The 20887-nt window shown below is 39.8% G+C and overlaps 1 protein-coding gene across 2 annotated transcripts in view; it reads left to right on the top strand.

Annotated features, from left to right (window-relative positions):
* Positions 1-20887, top strand: part of LOC118207111 (solute carrier family 2, facilitated glucose transporter member 11-like) — a 44905-nt gene that overhangs the window by 11599 nt on the left and 12419 nt on the right. For both annotated transcript variants that reach the window (XM_035380430.1, XM_035380431.1), the window contains one exon: positions 15356-15485. In XM_035380430.1, coding sequence (XP_035236321.1) covers positions 15356-15485 — 130 coding nt within the window. The remainder of the gene's footprint in view (positions 1-15355; positions 15486-20887) is intronic.

Here is a 20887-nt window from a genome sequence, read left to right on the forward strand (position 1 = left end):
TCTGTCGTGCATTTTTTTATTATAGCTATTTGCTAAAGTTGCTATATGGTGCTAGTCAACTACAGCCTTGGCCGAAGTGATAATACCGTGCCATTTTCAGAATAATATACATTTTCTTTTATTTTGTACAGTATAGGAAAAGTACATGTGCTTTACATACATAAAATATCCAGAACGTCTTTTAATGTAACAGGCATAGTTGCGAGCGAGCCTGTTACCAACAATATCCGTTTATCGCGCCATTGAGAGCAAAGTTGCGAGCGAACGTGTTTCCAACAATCTTTTTATCGCTCTGTACAGTAATAAATGCAGATCCCGCGCAGCAGTTGTCGTGTCATCTTTACAAGGAAACACAACGCATAGACAACCCCACTACAACTGGACAGTGGGGACTGCTCCAGGGCTCAGTCGCAGTTCTTTACAAAATCCACTCTGTTTTTGCGTCCAATTCAAAAAGTCATCTGGTTTAAAATGCAGACTGCAGACTCTTGTGTTGTTTGACACTAATGAACCTGATAAAAATTCTACCCACTTGTTTTTTACATTTGTGTCCTTCGGGATTGCGTGTAGTGAGTCAGTATTTGTGCATCCTTCAACACAACAATGCCACTTGCAAGGTGCCATGTTTACCAGACTTGACTGTGGCAAATGCAGCCTAGCCCACAATGTAAATCATAAGCAAATGCACGCTGTAATAGGCGCAGTGATTTTTAAAACACCAATTCTTATAATTCAAATTTTTACCAGTTTACCACCAAGGGTAGTACAAAATATAAGCAAAGCAATTTCAGTCCGACTTTAATACCCAATGGCAATCATCTTCAGAGTCTCTCAACTTCTCTAACAGGCAACTTTTCCTAAAGATCTCTAATAGGCAACTGTTCCTAAAGTTGAAGGAGATGTGTGTCTCATAATGATTACAAAGATTCTCTTCCTATTACAAACATAGGGAGAAACACCATAAATCTAAGGCTTGATATAGGCTACACTGCCTGGCCAAAAAAAAGGTCGCACACTCTAATATTTTGTTGGACCGCCTTTAGCTTTGATTATGGCACGCATTCGATTACGGCACGTCGTGGCATGGTTTCGACAACCTTATGCAACGTCACAACATTTATTTACGTCCAGAATTGCATTATCTTTTATTGACGACAGGAGAGTCGAACCACTCCATAAAGTCTTCTCCAGCACATCCCAAAGACTTTCAATGAGGTTAAGGTCAGGACTCTGTGGTGGCCAATTCATTTGTGAAAATGATTCCTCATGCTCCCAGAACCACTCTTTCACAATTTGAGCCTGATGAATCTTGACATTGTCGTCCTGGAATATGCCTGTGCCGTCAGGGAAGAAAAAATCCATTGATGGGATAACCTGGTCATTCAGTACATTCAGATACTCAGCTGACATTTGATTGCCGCATAACGTTGCTGAGCCTAGACCTGACCAATTGAAGCAACCCCAGATCATAACACTGCCTCCAGAGGCTTGTACAGTGGGCACTGTCCAAAAAAATCCAAACGGCAACTTTTGTTTGGCCAGGCAGTGTATGTAACACGATCAATAGCAATGTATGATGTGGCTACTGTAGTCATTTCAGGGTTGTACATGTGCAATTCAGTCCTCTACCCCTTCTCAAAGGAACAGAACAATGTGATAACCTTTGCGAGAAATATTTCCAAAAATTGTTTTTGAGCAAGCTAAATAAATAAAAAATGTTCCGGAAGTTATTTTCAGGTATAAAGCTTTATTTTTATTTGTAATGAACGAAATTAAAAATGTCCCGTCATTTAAAAAATGAGCTGTCCTTAAAAAGTTGGTTGGTTGTGAGTATGGTTTCAGTTTGTGTTCTAGTGGGAATTGGGTGCTGCGTGACCAAAAAAAAGACCATGTTGTCCCAATCTGTATAAATATATGGCAGCTGTTAATTATACCGTTGCTATAACGAACAATGCGCTTTTTTGCTGTTACATGGTTACAGAATGCCATCTAAGATAAAACGGGTTGGTACCCAGATAGGTCATGGAAGGAGCTTCAGATTTTGAGATGAGGGACACTAGATGATGTTTAAAACCATTTACATGTAGTGCTCTTTTGAGGAGACATTAGGGATTTGAAGTGGTGTTTAATTTCTTTAATAAATGTTAATTTTACTCATCAACATGTTTGACATTTTTAGTTAATTTGTTGTTTAATGTTAAAGGTGTTCAGCCAATTTGCTTGCTGTGTTGATGTAGCCTCATCTTCTGGATGCTGTGTTAATAGAAAAGAGACTGTTACCTGGTCACAGGCATTTATAATAAGCACACACCAGATTGGTCCGTGGTCAGCTATTTGCTTTGTAAAAGCTTATCTGGGTGTTAATAAACAAACAAAAGAAGCTTTCTTCATCTTTTTGGATGTTACCACAGCTCACTTCATGGTAAATTACAAAGTTGCTTGTTGTATGTCTGTTTTTTACGTACAGTCTTTTTTTATGAATAAAGCTCCATGCTTCATAATCTGAGGATGTTGCTGGTCACACGTTACCAATGTAAATGTGTTTCCTTGATTAACATTGTGTATGCACATTATAGGGCGTTTCCATTTACTGTTACAATTATTCCGCACCCAATACAATCATACGGGCTAGGTGATATGAATTTTACATTGGACTGCATACCTTGGTTTTAATTGTATCTGACTCAAATAACGTATGAATGTAACTGAAACGGCTAATGACTACTGACATGTCAAACCTGTTTGGAAAATGTTATAGTGCTAGGCTCAGACGTTAGAAAAACAGACGCAATTACCTTTGCAGCAACGGCCACCAGCTGTGAAAAATCACCTGTAGCAGGTCATATGCATACATTTTCATTCTCTCCTCCCACATTTTTGTGTCTAAAGTTACAATGTCCTAAGATACATATACATTAACCCAAACACACGAATTTTAGGAATGCCGCATTTTTCTTGTTTTACCAGCGCAGCACCTTAGTATATATGGAAAAACGCTATCTGTCTCATTGGTATCTATAAAAGCACCTAAAATCCTTGGTAAATATGGCCCTTAGTGTAGTGTGGTCCACGCAGTCACAAATTAACCCTTCACATGCTTCTTGATGTAGATCCTTCCATTACATTCATTTGGCAGATGCTTTTATCCAAAGCGACGTACAAAAAAGTGCATTTTCATGATCGTAGACAACTGCTGAACACGGGTTCAGTAAGGTACAATTACTTATTTTGTACAGCTATTTCTAGCCGAGAACAATGAACACTATTCTGGTCTAACATCTGCAAAGCCAACTAGGCAGAAGAATAAGCTACAGTATTAGGACAAATACAAATTACCAAGAAGTGCAGGGATGGGGCAACATGTAACAAGTGACAGGAAAAAGGGTTTTTTTTTTTTTTTTTTTAATACAGCGTGGTGGTGGTTAGTCTAGGTATAGTCTGAAGAGATGAGTCTTCAGGCCACGGCGGAAGATGGATAGTGAGGGGGAGGTTCGGAGAGGGACGGGGAGTTCGTTCCACCACTGGGGAGCTAGGGTGGAGAAGCTCTGTGATCCCTTTGGGCGGGTGGGAGGGGTTACAAGGCGCCCTGCTGCCGCAGAGCGGAGTGGTCGAGCAGGCACATAGAATTGAGTCATGTCCTGCAAGTAGATGGGGGCGGTCCTGTTGGTGGCAGTGTAGGCAAGGGTCAGGGCTTTGAACCGGATCCTGGCAGCGACCGGTTGCCAGTGAAGTGATTGCAGCAGAGGAGTGATGTGGGAGAATTTGGGGAGGTTGTAGATGAGTCGGGCAGCGGCATTCTGAATCATCTGTAGTGGCTGTATGGCACAAGCTGGCAGGTTTGCAAGGGGAGAGTTGCAGTAATCAAGGCGAGAGGTCACCGTAGCCTGGACGAGCAGCTGGGTGGAGTGCGTCGTCAGGTATGGTCGAATCCTCCTGATGTTGTACAGGAGGAATCTGCAGGACCGTGATGTTGCCTTGATGTGCTCCTTGAGGTCCAGTTGGTCATCCAGGACCACCCCCAAGCTCTTGGCAGAGTGAGAGGCAGTCACTGTGGTGCCATCAACCGTGATTGAGAGTTCACGAAGCAAGGAGGTCTTGCACGGGAAGAAGAGCAGCTCAGTTTTGTTGAGGTTGAGCTTCAGATGGTGGCTGGCCATCCAGGTGGAGATGTCAGCCAGGCAGGAAGAGATCTTATTATTGACCTGTGTGGCCGAGGGGGGGAAGAAAAGAAGAGTTGTGTGTCATCTGCATAACAATGATAGGAAAAGCCATGTGAATTAATGACTGAACCAAGAGATCTGGTGTATAAGGAGAACAGCAGAGGACCCAGTACAGATCCCTGCGGCACTCCCGTAACAAGTGGATGAGAAGCAGAGGCAGACCCCTTCCAGGTGACCTGGTAGGTCCTATCTGCAAGATAGGAAGCGAACCAAGACAGGGCAGTCCCGGCAATTCCCATCCCAGCCAAAGTGGAGAGGAGTATTTTATGGTTGACCGTGTCAAAAGCTGCAGACAGGTCAAGAAGGATCAGGACAGAGGAGAGGCGTGAGGCTCTTGCAGTGGCAAGTGCCTCCGTCACAGCTAGGAGTGCAGTCTCTGTTGAGTGCCCGGATCGGAAGCCAGACTGGTGAGGGTCTAGCAGGTTGTTCTGATGGAGAAAAGAGGTTAATTGTTTAAGAACTGCTCGTTCAAGGGTTTTGGACAGAAAGGGTAGAAGCGATACGGGTCGATAATTCGTTACATCGGAGGGGTCTAAGGTGGGTTTTTTGAGAAGTGGGGTAACACGAGCCATCTTAAAATCGGAGGGAACATGACCAGAGGAGAGAGAGGAATTAACAATGGAGGACAGATAGGGAAGGAGCTCGCTGGAAATGAATTGGAGAACTTTAGATGGGATGGGGTCAAGTGGACAGGTGGTTGCCCGATGAGAGGTGATGAGTTGTAATACATCGGAGTCCTCCAGCATTTCAAAGGAGGTCAGTGTGGCTGTGGGTTTGTCCCGGGGGGTTGGGGGGCTCACTGGATGGGCGAAGGAGTTCCGGATTGTAGCCACCTTTCTTTCAAAGGCGGCCAGAAAGTCATCTGCGGAGAGGGAAGAGGGAAGTGGGGGTGGAGGAGGAATGAGGAGGGAAGAGAAGGTGGAGAATAGTTTACGTGGATTAGAGACACATGCACTGATCTTGGATTGGAAAAAAGAGGCTTTCGCAGACGTGAGGGCAGATGTGAAAGTCCTCTTGCATGAGGTCCAGGGAAGAAGCCTTCAAGATCCCCCCTTTGTTGGGTTTTGTAGCTGTGTATAGGGAGGGGAGATGGAATAGCTTCATTACATGAGCTAGCTGGTGCCTTTGAAAAACTAATTATGGAAAAAAAAAAATAGGTCAAACAAGTGCAGATTTTTAAAAACAAGCTCAAATAACTGCATTCCACAGCTTCAGATTTTTTCAAGCTTTGGCAGGATAATGTAAACAAGAAGAGTCAATTGTTGAGTGCAAAATGTGGAATTACAATTGAATTAACATACACGTGGTAGTGAAAGCAGCAGTGAATTGATAAAAGCGGTACCGATTGGAATTGGAATGCAGAGAGTCACTATGAAAACCAACAGACCCTGCAGCTCTCCAGGACCAGGACCACTGGTCTAAATGGTGGAAACAGAGTTAATTTTAATACAGGCAATGAATCTGCTATTAATATCCCATTAGCCTCTGAATCTGTGGCTGGGAAATGTTCATGGGAAGTGGTAAGAAAATCTACACTAGGTAGTGATCATTATCCTAAACTAATTAAATTAGGAATCAGAAACAGAAAGAGACACTATGGAGACAAAAAGGTATAGAACTTAAATTGGCAGATTGGGACAAATTTAAGGATCAAAAGTGTGAGTGAGCAAAAAATTAAGGAAATTTATGTGAAACAAGATAAGAGGATCAGAGGATAAGTGAAGCAACACTGTCAGCACAGAGTAATCTATCCCAAGAAAAAGCTAAATGGTACCTTGGTGGACAAAAGAATGTGACGAGGCTGTAAAGAACACATCATTTGCAGAATTTAATTCTATAAAAAGAGGAAAGCTGTTGTTAGGAAAACCATTAACAGTTTCTGTAAAAAAAAAATTCTGTAATTCCATTGGTAGAGAAACACACGCCTTGCGCTCTCCCAGGGAAACTCCTCGCTAGATAAACATCATCAGCTGACTTTTGTAGCCTAGGCCTCTACTGCAGGACCATTTGGTCAGTGCACTATATTTCATCAGTTGTCTCATATTATTGAACAGGACATGACAAGGGCAAGGGAGGTAGAAAGGGAGTATAAAGTAAAACAGCAAATACAGAACAGCTGGCTCAGCTTCTATGGAGGCTGGTGAGCTGAAAATAGATTGGAAAATTTTCCTTTAGATTGATCATTGGTCTCAACCTGTTTTCATTAATTTTTCTTGATTAACAAGTGTGCCAATGATGTCAATAATCAATTGGCAGACACATAGCTTCTTTGCATCATATTAGGGATTCTGGTTTAAATAAATTCAATTTAGATAAATCAATTTTAATCACCAGGTACACTTAAAGTAAAAAGATACTATACTGCCACATTAGATTTCAGCACAATCTGCAATAAAACCTGTGCTTCAAGATCATTTAAATGACAAAATCTGCTCATTGCACATCTTTGCCATAAATATTCTCCAACTGTGAGTACTGAGAACAAAGATACAAGCAGTATCCACAATTTTAAATGTTTATAAAATATGCACATTTTTGCAATGCAAATAAAAAAAATGTATTCCCGCCTCATAGCCTCATGAGAATGCACCTGTAAAACACAAAGAAGAAAGGCTCTCAAACTCTTACCTATTTAATTCTCTATTTTATTTATTTTATACATTTAGCAAAAATACTCTCTGACCTTCTCCTGATATTCAGAAGGATATACAAGTAAGTCGCAGTGATGTCATGAACATCTTCAGAGATATTTAAAACACATGCCACTTTTTATTCATTCTATATTTCACATGTTAAATGCTTATTTAATATTCATTCCGTGAGTGAAGGTAGAATATATTGAAGACTAAGGTGTCTGTGTGAATTAAATAATAATGTGCACAACGCCGGGCTAAAGTTGCCTGAGCAACAGTTCATTTGCTTTCTTTGGCTGAGCTGCCTCTCTGGAGGAAAAAATAATAATAATTTTATTTTTGCTGTTGTGGCTGCATAAATACAAGTAGCCCATAATTGCTAAAATTAGACCACATTAAATCGCCATATCATCCAAACTTTTATTACTTTTTGATAGGCATGCGGCATGCCCCCGTGGGATACAGAGATGGGGTGGCCCAGAGCCGTAAAAAAAAAAAAAACGTGACGCAAAGCGCTGCCCTATGCCCCCTGTCATGTGACATTGTAGCATCCAAACTTGGTATTGTTGACGTTGTGTGAGGGCTCTGGGTGAGTCTTTTGAAGTTGTGGAAATGATTAACAATGAATGGTATAACCAATGGGATTCCCTGTGAATAAAAATCTCCACATATGCTTCCAAACAATGCGCAGCTTGTCACGTTTGCATCACGTCGCGCAATATTGCCTTATATTTTGCTATCACATGAACCAATCTTATCTAGCTAGCTAGTTTATGTTTGAAGTTTGAATATTGTAGTTTTCACTTTTTTGGTTTCAAAAATGTTTCCTCAAAGTTTGAATGCTTTACATAGCTTCTGCTGTCTATAACAAGTAATTAAATGAAGGACCATTGTGCCATGTTGAAACGGTGTGATCACCATACAGGTACACGTCTTTTACAATCAAATTGATATATGGCAGTGTTAAGCTCAAGACGCAATATCATACTGCTGCTTAAACTACACTGTAAAAACTTAAACTATGATGTACTCAATTTTTTTGGTGAAACATTTTTACACTTAAAAATATTGAGTAAATTTTAAAGCTGTGAAATCATTTAAATATACCTTATGAATTGAGTAAATGTAAGTAAAAAATTGAAGTAGATCTGAATAACTACATTTAGTATCATGACATATAAAATTAAGTAGATATAATTAAAATTCTGTCAATGCAATAGTAACCCTAAGTCAAAACCACTAAAAAAATCAATTATCAAAATAAATATGTTACATTTACTTATTTTTTTAAAACTGTATTTACCCTTTACTCCATGAGTACTTTACTTGAGGTCAATATATCTAATGAAACCAAATGATAAACATAAAGCAATTGTACACATATTAACATTTTAATTAAACATTTATTCGTCAAATTTGACCACCAGTATAACACATAACATTAAGTCTAAATTCAATCTGGTTTATTTTGCAAATGAAATATGTAACAATGCTATAAAAACAGTGAGCTAAATTGAACTGTACATATTAGTAAGCGGTCTCTCAAACATGGGTGAAATGCACCAAGAACAATGGGCCCTTCAATAAATTTGCATCTTGCTGAACAGTAGTCGGAAACTAAGTACGCAGGTAATTTTTCAGTCTCTGAACCTCGTTTGAAAGGTTTCCAGGATCCAGCTCCAGCAGTACTTTTTGGAATACCTCAAAACTATATTGGAGATTCTAAGAATATCTCAGATCCAAGGCATAGGTTAGTCCCAACAGATAGCAGCAGGCTCTGCTAAGATCCCCAAGACTGCTGAGGACAGTGATGCCCTCAATCACAATCTCTACATCAGTAGGTTCATCGACTGACCCATCTTGGTTCCACAGCAGGTAAATGTTCATCACCTCTGCCAACTCCTCTTGTACACTGACAGGTGCATCAGCAGCATTCTGCAGACACTGTAAAGATAACTGGTTAGTAAATGTGTAATAATCAACTATTGTATGTATTTCTATACTCTGTACTCTCATATATTTTCTTGTATGGGGATGGGACAATATGAAAACAGTTTTCAACCGTCCACCGCGTTTTGACAATGTTCCAACACTCTCATCATCACTGTTTCATACATCACAAAAACTCTTACACTACTAACTAACGCTTACATTACAACCTATTTAAAGGCACTCGATTTCAAAAATAATGTATATAACCTAAATATTTTGAGCAGTGATACTTACATAGCAATGATAAAATTGTATCTGTGTTCAGTAGATGAGACAGAGACAGTAAATCAATGATATAGTTCTTTAGTTCTATCCACTTATGTCTTACACCAGAAAATGATGTCAGCTAGGTCTATCAGCAAACATATGGCTTAGCTATGCCCAGAAGTCCTCAATAATAATAGTATATTCCAAGAAATTATGAAAAAAAGTTGACAACTTTTCATTAGGTGCAGCGTCTTTTACTGCTACCACAGAGTGAATGCGTAAGTGAATGCAATGATAAGGAAATTTTCGCTTGCACTGACCTAAAAAACGGTATTCCAAAAGCGAAATTAGACATGTTATACATCGTTAGAAAGCTTATACTCTCACTTACTGAATAAACAAATTGTCAATCAAGCCAGACTGTACTAAAAAGGGCGACAACAACACGTGTGGTATTACGCACAGCTATTTTGAAAGGTACCCAGTCATCACAAATGCGCATGTATTTCACAAACGAATTGTCCAAGACAATATATGACCACTCAGTCTCAGAAGGGACATCTCTACACGCAAAACCAATGGTAAAGTTGTATATTTACTCAATATTTAGTCTCAGATATTGACTGTAAAATGACATGGTATCATTTTTTTTTTTAATTTTTAAACGTTGTCTCGTCTATTTCGTTATTCAGTCAGCAGCGTTTTCACTGCTGTATTGGCATATCTTAGGGCTATTGTCCGGTTTATCTTGTTGCTATGACGAAATACGATTTTTGCTTGACAAAAAATTCAATTTTACTTGCTCTAACCATCATCAAGTGTTCCCCCAAAAATCTGACAAAACATAAGTTGGGCAAGTAGGGCACTCCTCTTAAGAAAATACATAAAATGCCTTATTAGAATAATGATGAAACAGTTTCATAAGAATGGGCAAGTCTAGTTACAGTTGCTGAACCATGGAAACAGTAGGTCACAGAGCACCCAGGACGGCTTCGCAACTCGCACGTGTCGCCGAGATATGGAGAGAAAACTCTGAATCCCGTGCCTTTGTTTCTTTCTCCCTTTTCTCTGAATGCACGACTTTCCAAAAATGATAACAAATATTTCCGGGGGTCCAAACGGAGAGATAGGGCAGTTTTATAGGTAGTTTTTGACGGCGAGCACGACGGCGGTGTCCATTTCAAAATGCACCGAAAGGCCAAGAAGCCACCTTTTTAGTCGCCAAAAGGTCACCCGCCAAAGTGGTTAGTAAGAGTGACTGCTTACACGCCACTTCCGAATTCTACCTGCATTTGGCGGGTGCTAATTTCAAGCCCTGAAAACAAGAATAAATAGCTCCTTTTACACCCAGGTAGCTGTCCCAGCACATATACGTCTCGCCGATGTCGGCCTGAGATTGTAACGTCGCATTCTATTCATAACGTCTGACAAGCATCAGCCCATAGGCGGATTTCTTCTAATCTCTGTGCTCTGTTTAAAACGTCTCAGATAGGTCGGTCAATTGACTATTATACTTAATTTGCCGCCACCGCAACCAGCGCTCGAGAAGGAGAGACGCTCACTCTTCAAACTGTCACTTTCTCTTCGTATTCAAAAGGAGTTGTCGTAACGTTACTGGTTTTCAGGTAAACTGGCACTTGAAGTAAATTGACATAAAATAGCTATTTTGTTAATTCTGTGACATTTAATAAAGTAGCTAATAAGGCACGACAGGGTGTGCCATTAATATACGTTAGCACAGGTGAAGAGCCCAGATGCCGGCTCATTACTGCAACTCTCTCCTTGCAAACCTGCCAGCTTGTGCCATACAGCCACTACAGATGATTCAGAATGCCGCTGCCCGGCTCATCTACAACCTCCCCAAATTCTCCCACGTCACTCCTCCTGCTGCGATCACTTCACTGGCTACCGGTCGCTGCCAGGATCCGATTCAAAGCCCTGACCCTTGCCTACACTGCCGCCAACAGGACAGCCCCCATCTACTTGCAGGACATGACTCAATTCTATGTGCCTGCTCGACCACTCCGCTCTGCGGCAGCAGGGCGTCTTGTAACCCCTCCCACCCGCCCAAAGGGATCACAGAGCTTCTCCACCCTAGCTCCCCAGTGGTGGAACGAACTCCCCGTCCCTCTCCGAAAACTCCCCCTCACTATCCATCTTCCGCCGTGGCCTGAAGACTCATCTCTTCAGACTATACCTAGAATAACCACCACCATGCTGTGTATATATATATTAAAAAAAAAAAAAAACCCTTTTTCCTGTCACTTGTTACATGTTGCCCCATCCCTGCACTTCTTGGTAAATTGTATTTGTCCTAATACTGTAGCTTATTCTTCTGCCTAGTTTGGCTTTGCAGATGTTATACCAGGATAGTGTTCATTGTTCTCGGCTAGAAATAGCTGTACAAAATAAGTAATTGTACCTTACTGAACCCGTGTTCAGCAGTTGTCTACGATCATGAAAATGCACTTCTTGTACGTCGCTTTGGATAAAAGCGTCTGCCAAATGAATGTAATGTAATGTAAATGTCATTACTTAGCCAACTTTAGCTAGCTAGCTAGCATAAGGGGATCCATTACCAACCGATTTGTGGCGACAAAAAAACTTTTTACTAAAAATGTAATTATAATTAAACTATCCCACATAATGCTATAACAATGTAGTTTGTTTAATAGCTTAAAATGTCCTTGAAACTATTCCGGTTTTTAAATCTAATGGCGTTTTGTCAGTTTACAACTGTGTTGCTAATTATGACAATAGCGCTGCAATCCCCCTCTCGATGTTCTGTTTCTCTATTCCTTGTTCTCTCTTTTATGTGCTGGAGTTCTTTTAAGAGCTTGATGGCTTCAACATATCCAGCCTGATATTAAACTTGTCATTAACTTGAATTGTGTCTGTTCATTATACCCACACACAAAATCAGGTAGCTACTATAGCCCTTTTTTGATGGTCAAGCATATTGTTTTTCATTGTCTCCTCTTTATATTCCCATAAAATTAGATGTTTATTACATATTTATTTGGTAATTGAAATTTCAGATTTGTCATGGATAGTGACATATTTGCTGTCTGAAATATCCAACCTAAATAAATAAAATGTTGTAGTTAACAGAGGCTAGTCTGTAGAGCTGCCGGGTGGTGCAGCTTTGATTCATCGTCCAAACATCGTCTGGAGGGCATTTTCAACCAAATGCCGACCTTGCGACGACGTCTCGCCAATTAGCAAACGCTCTCCATACTACATCTTGCCGATGTAACTTCTATACATCGGGCCGACATCGACAAAACGTATGTGTGCTATCTGGGGTGTTACGACCCCAATAGTCAAGGGGAATATGAGAAGGGGTATTTAACATAAAATGATTATTGTGATGTAATCTGGCTGCCTGTTACAGCTCGCATCAAATTTAAAACATTGGTCCTAGCATACCAGGCAGTCAAGGGATCAGCCCCAGCATACCTCCACAAGATATTCAAACCCTACATGCCAGCCAGATCCCTCCGTTCTGCTACCTCAGGACGCCTAGCACCTCCCCCTCTTCGCACCTGCACTTCCAGAACACGTCTCCTGTCTGTTCTGGCCCCACGATGGTGGAATGACCTCCCTGTGGAGGTCAGAACAGCTGAGACACTGACCCATTTCAAACGACAACTGAAGACTCACCTCTTCAGGCTGCACCTCTCCCCATCCCTCCCTACCCCCCTGTAAATGACTGTAAGCTTAGGGTTGTAACTAGGCAGCTGTTTCGTAGGTGACTTAGGTGCATTAACTGTCTTAACTACTGCTTGTATTTTTTCCATAGATTGCGTTGTTGCCGTTCTCGTTGTGTTAGTGTTAATCAGTTTAACCTTCAGGGTCCAAGTTGAACTATGCGGTTGTTCCCTGCACTTGGACCGGTACTTCTCTCTAGGGGTTTCGTCATACTTGTTCCTGGTTATGGTTATACACTTTGTTGTACGTCGCTCTGGATAAGAGCGTCTGCCAAATGCCTGTAATGTAATGTAATGTAATCTGGGGTGGATGAACCGATGGGAGGACAGAAAAACAATACACAACAATTGGTAGGTGAAATAAGTTTAGTGACAAAGTGCAAGTGAAAATGTTTACAAGAAGGTATTTACACTATTTACAAAGATTCACTGCTGGTTGCATTCACACTCACATTCACAGGAACTGGATGAGCGATGCCAAAAGAAAGAACAAAGTAAACTCAAACCAAGCTAACTCAATAGGAGTGAACTGCCTAACTATCTAATAAAAGTAAAGTTCAAACAAAAAACCCTACTTTTGACTAACTACCCTGACTACCCAAAACTAAACATACAGGAGGTGGCATCCACTCCTAACCTAGGGTGTTTAGACAATCAACTACCTACGTGTAGCAAAAGTTGGCACCTTGACACAACTACAGTACAATAATGACATACAAGACAATCACAGCAGGCCAACAGCAAAACAGAGAACGACAGAAAAAAAAGACAGAACCAGGAAGTGACTTGGGTTTTTAAAGAGGAAGAGGGCTTCTGATTGGCTGCTTGCTTTAGATTGGTCAGCCAATGGATAACAGGAATCTGGGCAGCCAATGGGTAACAGAAACCTAGAATAGAGTGAAAAAGTGGAGAGGGAGGGAGAAAGAGAGACAAAAAAGCACATGCTGGATCGTAACATAGGGTATTAACCGTGCGTTAGCTGAGCAGTTTGGTGGTTGGAATAAATAGACAAAGTCACGATGATTCTAACATCAGGAATTTCCAAATGCAGAAAGTAGTTAACTAGCTAACCTACGACAGCATGGCTGTGACAGTATTCAGAAAAGTACACCCTATCAAGTTGTGTATGCATGAAAACAGGGTCAATATTTCATTAACCTTTGCTAGCTGGCTTACCGGGATTTGCAAGCAGTCTTCCAGGCAGGTGGTTCTCGCCGCGGTGTTTCCTTGCTTGTTGTCACATGTTGGGTAGATAGAAAGGCAGATTTCCCATGAGGACTCTCTCTTTGTGCGCAATTTTTAATGGTGCCCACATCATGACGTTTAGCGTAACTTACTCAATTTCTTAAATTGTTGTTAAAGATGAAGAATATGGATTTGGAATGAGTAATAATTGTAGTTCTTGAAACTGATCAGTATAATTACTCCATTCTCAAATATTTAGATTTAAATTTACCTAAAATATAAAGAATATCTTAAAAATATAATTTGTTAGCCAAATGCTCATTTCTTTTCGTGAAATAAACTTAAATAATAGATGTAAATTTAAGACAAAATTAACTGTTGGATTTTTAGGCATTTATTTTGGTATGTCCAACTCAAACAATCACTTAAATGATTGTAGCAAGCTGAGTGCCACCGCTCGGTTAAGAGATGAGAGAGACGAGAATTTATTTTTGGACGCGAATGCGTCTTTTTATTTTTATGGCCGCCACACGGCTTTCTGTTCTGTACAACACACAATTCGCCGCTGACTCTCCGTCAGCTCTTCCTCCGTCTCCAGCCCGACCGCTTCTATCTCCGTAGACCGGCTTTTTAAGCGTCCAGGCTCACTGTCGAGGTAATCAGCACATTGTCCATCAATCAAACAATTAACCATCGGTGCTGATTAATAATCCCCAACAGCTGTGGCGCAGAGTTCCGAAAGCTGCCCCGCCCACTCTCTCTCTCTGCAGCCAACGCAAAACCACGCCCACTCTACCACAATGATATTCAGAGATTTTATTTAGGTAGTATAGCTTTTTATTATTGTGATATTTACAAAGCCACTGAATTATTTTTGTTTAGTTAGAGTGTAGTTTACAAGAAACTATATCTGCAATAATGTGTTAACTTACACTAACAGTGAGCAGTTTTTAAAATTTCATTAATCTTTAAAATTTAAAATTGATTTATGGTTAGTTAAATGACCATATTTTACACCATTCAGGTACATGCTGATGGGTGACACCTAAAATCAAGAGGGGGGGGGGTGGGTTGCACTTTTTTCAGGTTATAGCAACAGCCCCTCAGAATGTCAGTGCACGTCCCTGGTGTGCACATGGTGGGGTCTATGGGGAAATGCAATTAGAAGTGACGGTATTGCCTGTGTACGTGTGCAAAGGAGGTGCCATTTTTTCAGCTTGAGCCTCTGCCCCTCCAAAAGTCTGTGCACAGCCTTGAATATAGTTGACTGTGATGTTTTCATTGAGTGTACACTATGAGTTTTTCCTTTCATTTTATTCTTTGAATATTTAGGGATTAATATATCATAACTTTACAGCCTCCCGTGATGCACAATTCTCTCTGATACATAACCAACTGCTTTTTCCAGGTTTAGGTCTTAATGTGCACCTGATGTATCTTGGAGAGAGCTCTCCGAAGAAACTCCGTGGGTTCTTGACCCTCACAAGTTCCATCTTCATTGCCTTAGGAAAGATCATCAGTCCAGTAATTGGAATCAGGTACCGTATGTGTTTGCAAACTGAACTGTAAAATAACAGTAATGACCACTTCTTAAATAATTGACTAACCCTGAAGATGAGAAGTTTGTCTTCCTGATGCTTTACTTGTTCTGTACTAGTAAAAAATGAAGGATTAATTAAATCTGTAATTTATTCCACAGACTTCTTATTAATTTGTCAGCTCTGTTCTGTTCTGTCCTCCAAAGTTTTAGGTTTTTGGTAAATACCAGAGGCAGCCCCATACAGAGTGACACGCAGAATTACATACAGTGAGAGCAATGTGTATGTGAGAAGTAAAATATTGTGTTTGAGAGGTAAACTGGTGTGTATGTGAGGGACTTTTGTATATGTGAGAGGTAAAATGGTGTGTATGTAAGACGGACTTATGTGTATGTGACAGGTAAATTGGCGTGTGTGACTGACTTTTGTGAGTGAGAGGGGACATGCTGTGTGTGAGAGTGACATTTGGGTGTTAGAGGTAAAATACTGCATAACAGAGTTACCTATGTATGTAAAATCTAAAATAGTGGGGTCTATTCCATCAATCAAATTAAGGTTAGGGTCTAGTCAATGAAAATTTGTTTTCACTGAGTGAAAATCTCAGTGGGTTGCATCTGATTGGTCATTTTTTTTGCAAACGTACCTGCCTTTTCATGCTAAATGTGTTTGCTTGGTTCACTTTTTTCAAGCATGCTAGGTTGTTTCATACTTACATCTCAGTAGCAGGGGCAATGGGGGGGGGGGTGTTTTCTCATAATTTTTTACCAATGTACATCATAGATCCGGTAAAACAGCACAAAGAATATAGGACACTATGAGAAAATATTGTAGCCTGTAGCTACATAACTCCCAAGTATCAGTATCTGCATGATATTTCTTTAACACTAGAAAAGCCAGACCCAAAGCCATCTGGTGTTTGGACTTTAAAATGCAAATTATTCCAACACCGCAAATGCAATACACTCCTCCTTACAGACATTTTCCTGAATAGCTGGGCTTAAAATAACTGCGTTGTTAGAATTTTTAAAAATTTACTCATTAAAGAAATACTGGCATTTTATGCAATTTTCTTCGCAAAACCCCCCAGCCAAACAATAGGTAATAGGTGCTCATACCCAGGTGTGAATAGGTTGCTCTCTCTTCCGGCATGCCATTCAGCAACTGAATGAGCGATGCTTTGATATGAATTGCTTGGTCAAACATTATCAAAACTATTTTCGCTAATATAATCACACAAAATAAATTCACTGCACTGTTTGATGAAGATGATGTACTTTAATTATTGACTTCAGCTTGGGGATCAGTAATTGTGGGCATTGTAGTCATAGAAATGGTGGGTTTATAACTCCATGGAGATAATGCCTCTGACATACTTTCAGTTTTTCACTGAAACGGCAACTTCGGATAAACTCTGAATAGACTACAGTGTGGCAAAATCACGCAAGTGAATGGGGCCAATTGGGCCTGGCATGTGAGTTGCATGAAAATTACATGAAGTCAAAGACAGCAGCAGCCACCAAAGCAGCCACGGTTGCAGCATCGCCTCGCACGCCCATCTTTCCTGGGAAGAAAACACAGTGCTAGGTCAGCAAATGCAGTCGGAATAAGGCTAAAGACACGACTGCGTGAAATGCAATCGATTTGTGAGCGGTCCCTGCTCACACAAACAACCAAAGCTGTGTGTTCCCTGTGGAATTGATGAGTAAGAGGCAAGAGATAGTACATATGTAAAAGCTCAATCGAAATAGCAAGAGAAGGGAAAAGTGAGCGGAAATCGTTATGACTGAAGAAATGAGCAGCGTGCATGGAATGCAAAGCAAGTTCTCAGGAAACTCTAATTACAGCCGACCAATCAGTCAGCCCCAGTAACTGCATACTCACGCATGTCCACAATCAACTAATTGCATACACACAACACTTTTCTCTTATCCATCCAATCACAGGCACACATCACCAATGGAGCACCTTTTTAAACCAACAATCATTGCCTGCGCTGCTTGCATTCTTCACTGCTGCTCCTCAGAATTGTGCTCATCCTCTACCACCCCAGAACCACCTATTGTTTGGATCTGCTTCTAGATACTGGGGGGTTTTCTGGTGTTCCTCCTGTTTAATAGGGGAGATGTATAGTACTCCCTGTTAGATAGGGTAGTGTATGCTGGTGCATGCAGTAATACCTGAAGCAGATCCATTCCAAACCAAGCCAAACCAAATATGTATTTACATATTCATGGTAATATTTTAATGCGTGAGTTGTCCTGACTGAAATAACTTTTAAAGTATTGCACTTTGCAACTACTTTCTACATTTTGTGTTTTGCTTGTTTTGCACATTTTTGCAAACCAATGTGCCTATAATACACATTGGTGCATTTTCCCTTACCTTTATAACAAAAGCGATATAAATTAGAAATAAAAAATGTTGAAATTGTTACAGTCCTGTCCTTTATTTCAAGAAATTAGTTTTGCAACATTGTGGGTGCTGAAATTGATGCTGTAATGCTGGGCATCAGGCTTGGTGGTTTAAGGTAGCAAAAAAATGTGGCCTTTCTAGTGCTAATGAACATAAAAACATAAGAATAGTAATTCAACTAAAGAGAAATATTTTGAATTTTCGTTTGTGAACTTGTCAGAACTGTAGGCAGGTGTAAAGGGGGCGTCTTAAGAGCACGTTTTCATTGATTGATAATTTTGTCAGTTACACGCAGTTACACACGCTATCCAATAAAATGCATTCTCCACAGAAGTAGGTGTCTGACAATTTTAGTGTGCATATCATAACCATATTTATACTGGTTGGCAATTTCTGTCAGTTACACTCCCATTCAAAATTCATGGTCGAGTTAAGACCATGACCAGTAATATTTTCAGACAACCTCATTGACATTACCAGCATAGCACATTACTCCAGCAGAATATTAATTTTCCAACATTTCGGTAAGTTCAGAATGATATTGCAACCATGAACTTATTGGAGCTTTCTTAAAAAGTTAGAGCCATGACTGTTCTTTCTTTATAATGTTGATGGACTTCCGGTTAAGTTTACTGTTATTTATTTATTTATTTATTGGTTTGATGATACTGATAAAATAAAATTTGTTTGAAACTTAAGTATTAATCAAATAATATGATTCATTCCTCCGAATAAAGTGCATTGTAGCCTGCACCTATTGCTCACACCTATGTGCACTACATGTAACCTACAAGTTGCATGAATTATAACTAAAAAAGTATCTAATAGATGGGCCATCTAATCATGGCAGGATGTAAAAATCATCATCCATTCATCCATTCATTCATTAATAGAAAATCCGGGTCCTCATGACTTAATCGTTTTAAATCTGTACTACATTAAATTCAACAAAATGAATAACCATGATGTTTTATTCTTTTTCTATGCATATCTCTTTTTTAGTTAATCTGAATAATTAGCAGTATGTATTAGGCACTATTCAACAATTCTGATCATATTCAGTCGTATTTACATGCCTCAAAACCCTGGTGTAGCTACAGCAAGTATTACATGTGTAGCATATTTGCAATTGCCTGAATAAACAAAAATGCTCACCATCTTTTCTGTCAAATAAAATTTGTCTATAATTACTTTGTCTATAAGGTTATTCATGAAATGTTCTCAAAGTTTAACGTACGCCTATGGATTCATCTATATCTTGGTATTAAATATGAAGGCTACAGGAATGAACTTATTTCATGATGTTTTTGGAAGTTATGTGTTTGACAGTGCAATCCTGTTTTGTAGTCTAGGCTGTACATAAGAACAAATTTTAGTCCAACCCATTTTATTTATGAATGAAGTACTAGGTGTGAAGGTGCCTTTAGCCTAATTTTTTTCCCCCACATACAACAACAAAAAATATGAAGTTGAACCAAGTTCATATTTCACCTGTACATAAGTATCATGCCACACTGCACGATAAATGCCAAAACTAGGTAAATGCCTATTTCTATTAACTATGGCACTCATACACAGCTTTACCTGTCAAGCAGAATGAAATGACTAGGTTAGCTACTCTTCATGATTGCATATTTGACATCAATTGATGGACGGCCCTAAAATGTTCTGCAGCTGTACAGAGATAAGACTTAGGTTTTAGTTACTGGTCACAACACTGAGTCTGAATTTATATCCCATCATTTTAACTCTCTCAGATTGGATATGAATTCTTCCTTCCGGAACCTCAAGGTTATTTTCAATTTTCACCTAAATGTTGAGTCTCATATTAGGAAGTTAGTACAATCTTACGACCATCAGCTCAAGAATGAAGCCAAGATTCGGCCATGTTAATTTTTTTTCTGACACTGAGGAGGCAATGCATGCTTTTATCTGAGCTCGATTAGATTACTCAAACTTTATGCTGGTTTGAGTTGTTATGCACTGTCTAGGCTCCAGTGTGTTCAAAATTCAGCTGCAACAGTTTTATTTAAGAGCAGTTAAAGGAAACATATCTGTCAGGGTTTTGACGGGTTGGACCCAAGCGCAGAGTAAAAAGGAGACTCAAAGGTAAATGAAACAAAGACTTTACTTATTACAAAAAACAAACCGGAACAAACAAAAGGCCACGAGGGGCAATAACAAATGAAAACTCAAAAATACTTAACAAAAACACAAGCATAGAAACTCAAGTCAAAACACTGGGAACACATAACGAGGGCAGAAAACAGTAAACCGAAACAGGCAGGCAGAAATCAAGCAGGGCAAAACACAAGCAGGCGGAACACATAGGCAGAAACATAAATGAAATGCAGGCAGAAACACAAGGAACCAGCAACCGAGTCAGGGAGACAAAGCACTTAAATAGACTCAAAACCAACAAGACACAGGAGGGCACAATTAATAATCAAACCAGGACAGGGTGGGAACAACGAGACACAATCAGAAACAATAATAAAATAATTGAAAGCAATAATACAATTAACAGGGGAACGAGCAGGGCACAAAACAGAAGTGCCGCCATCTGGCGGCCCAACAAGGAAAAACAGAGACAGAAACACAGAACCATGACAATATCACCCTAATCCTTGTCGAACTCCACTGGCTTCCTGTTATTTTTATAATTGATTTGAAAATGTTATTAATTACATTTAAAGCTTTGCATAGCCTTACACCTATCTATATTTCTGAGCTCTTAGTGCCATGTAGTTCTGGGAAATTGCTCAGGTTTTTACTATTGCGTGCAAATTCACTCCCTGTTAACATCAGAAAGGCAGAGACTATTGACAATTTTAAATCACTTTTAAAAATGCATTTTTTAGATTGGCCTTTGGGTGAATTATGTTTTAATTTTAAGTTATTATCATTTATATTTTATTGTGTACCAATATACTCATCATTTTCAATGATGGCTGTTTTGTTGGTCTTGTCTTACCTTAATGTGTTACTTT

The sequence above is a fragment of the Anguilla anguilla genome, chromosome 10 (genome assembly GCF_013347855.1).
Source record: "Anguilla anguilla isolate fAngAng1 chromosome 10, fAngAng1.pri, whole genome shotgun sequence".
NCBI lineage: Eukaryota > Metazoa > Chordata > Actinopteri > Anguilliformes > Anguillidae > Anguilla > Anguilla anguilla.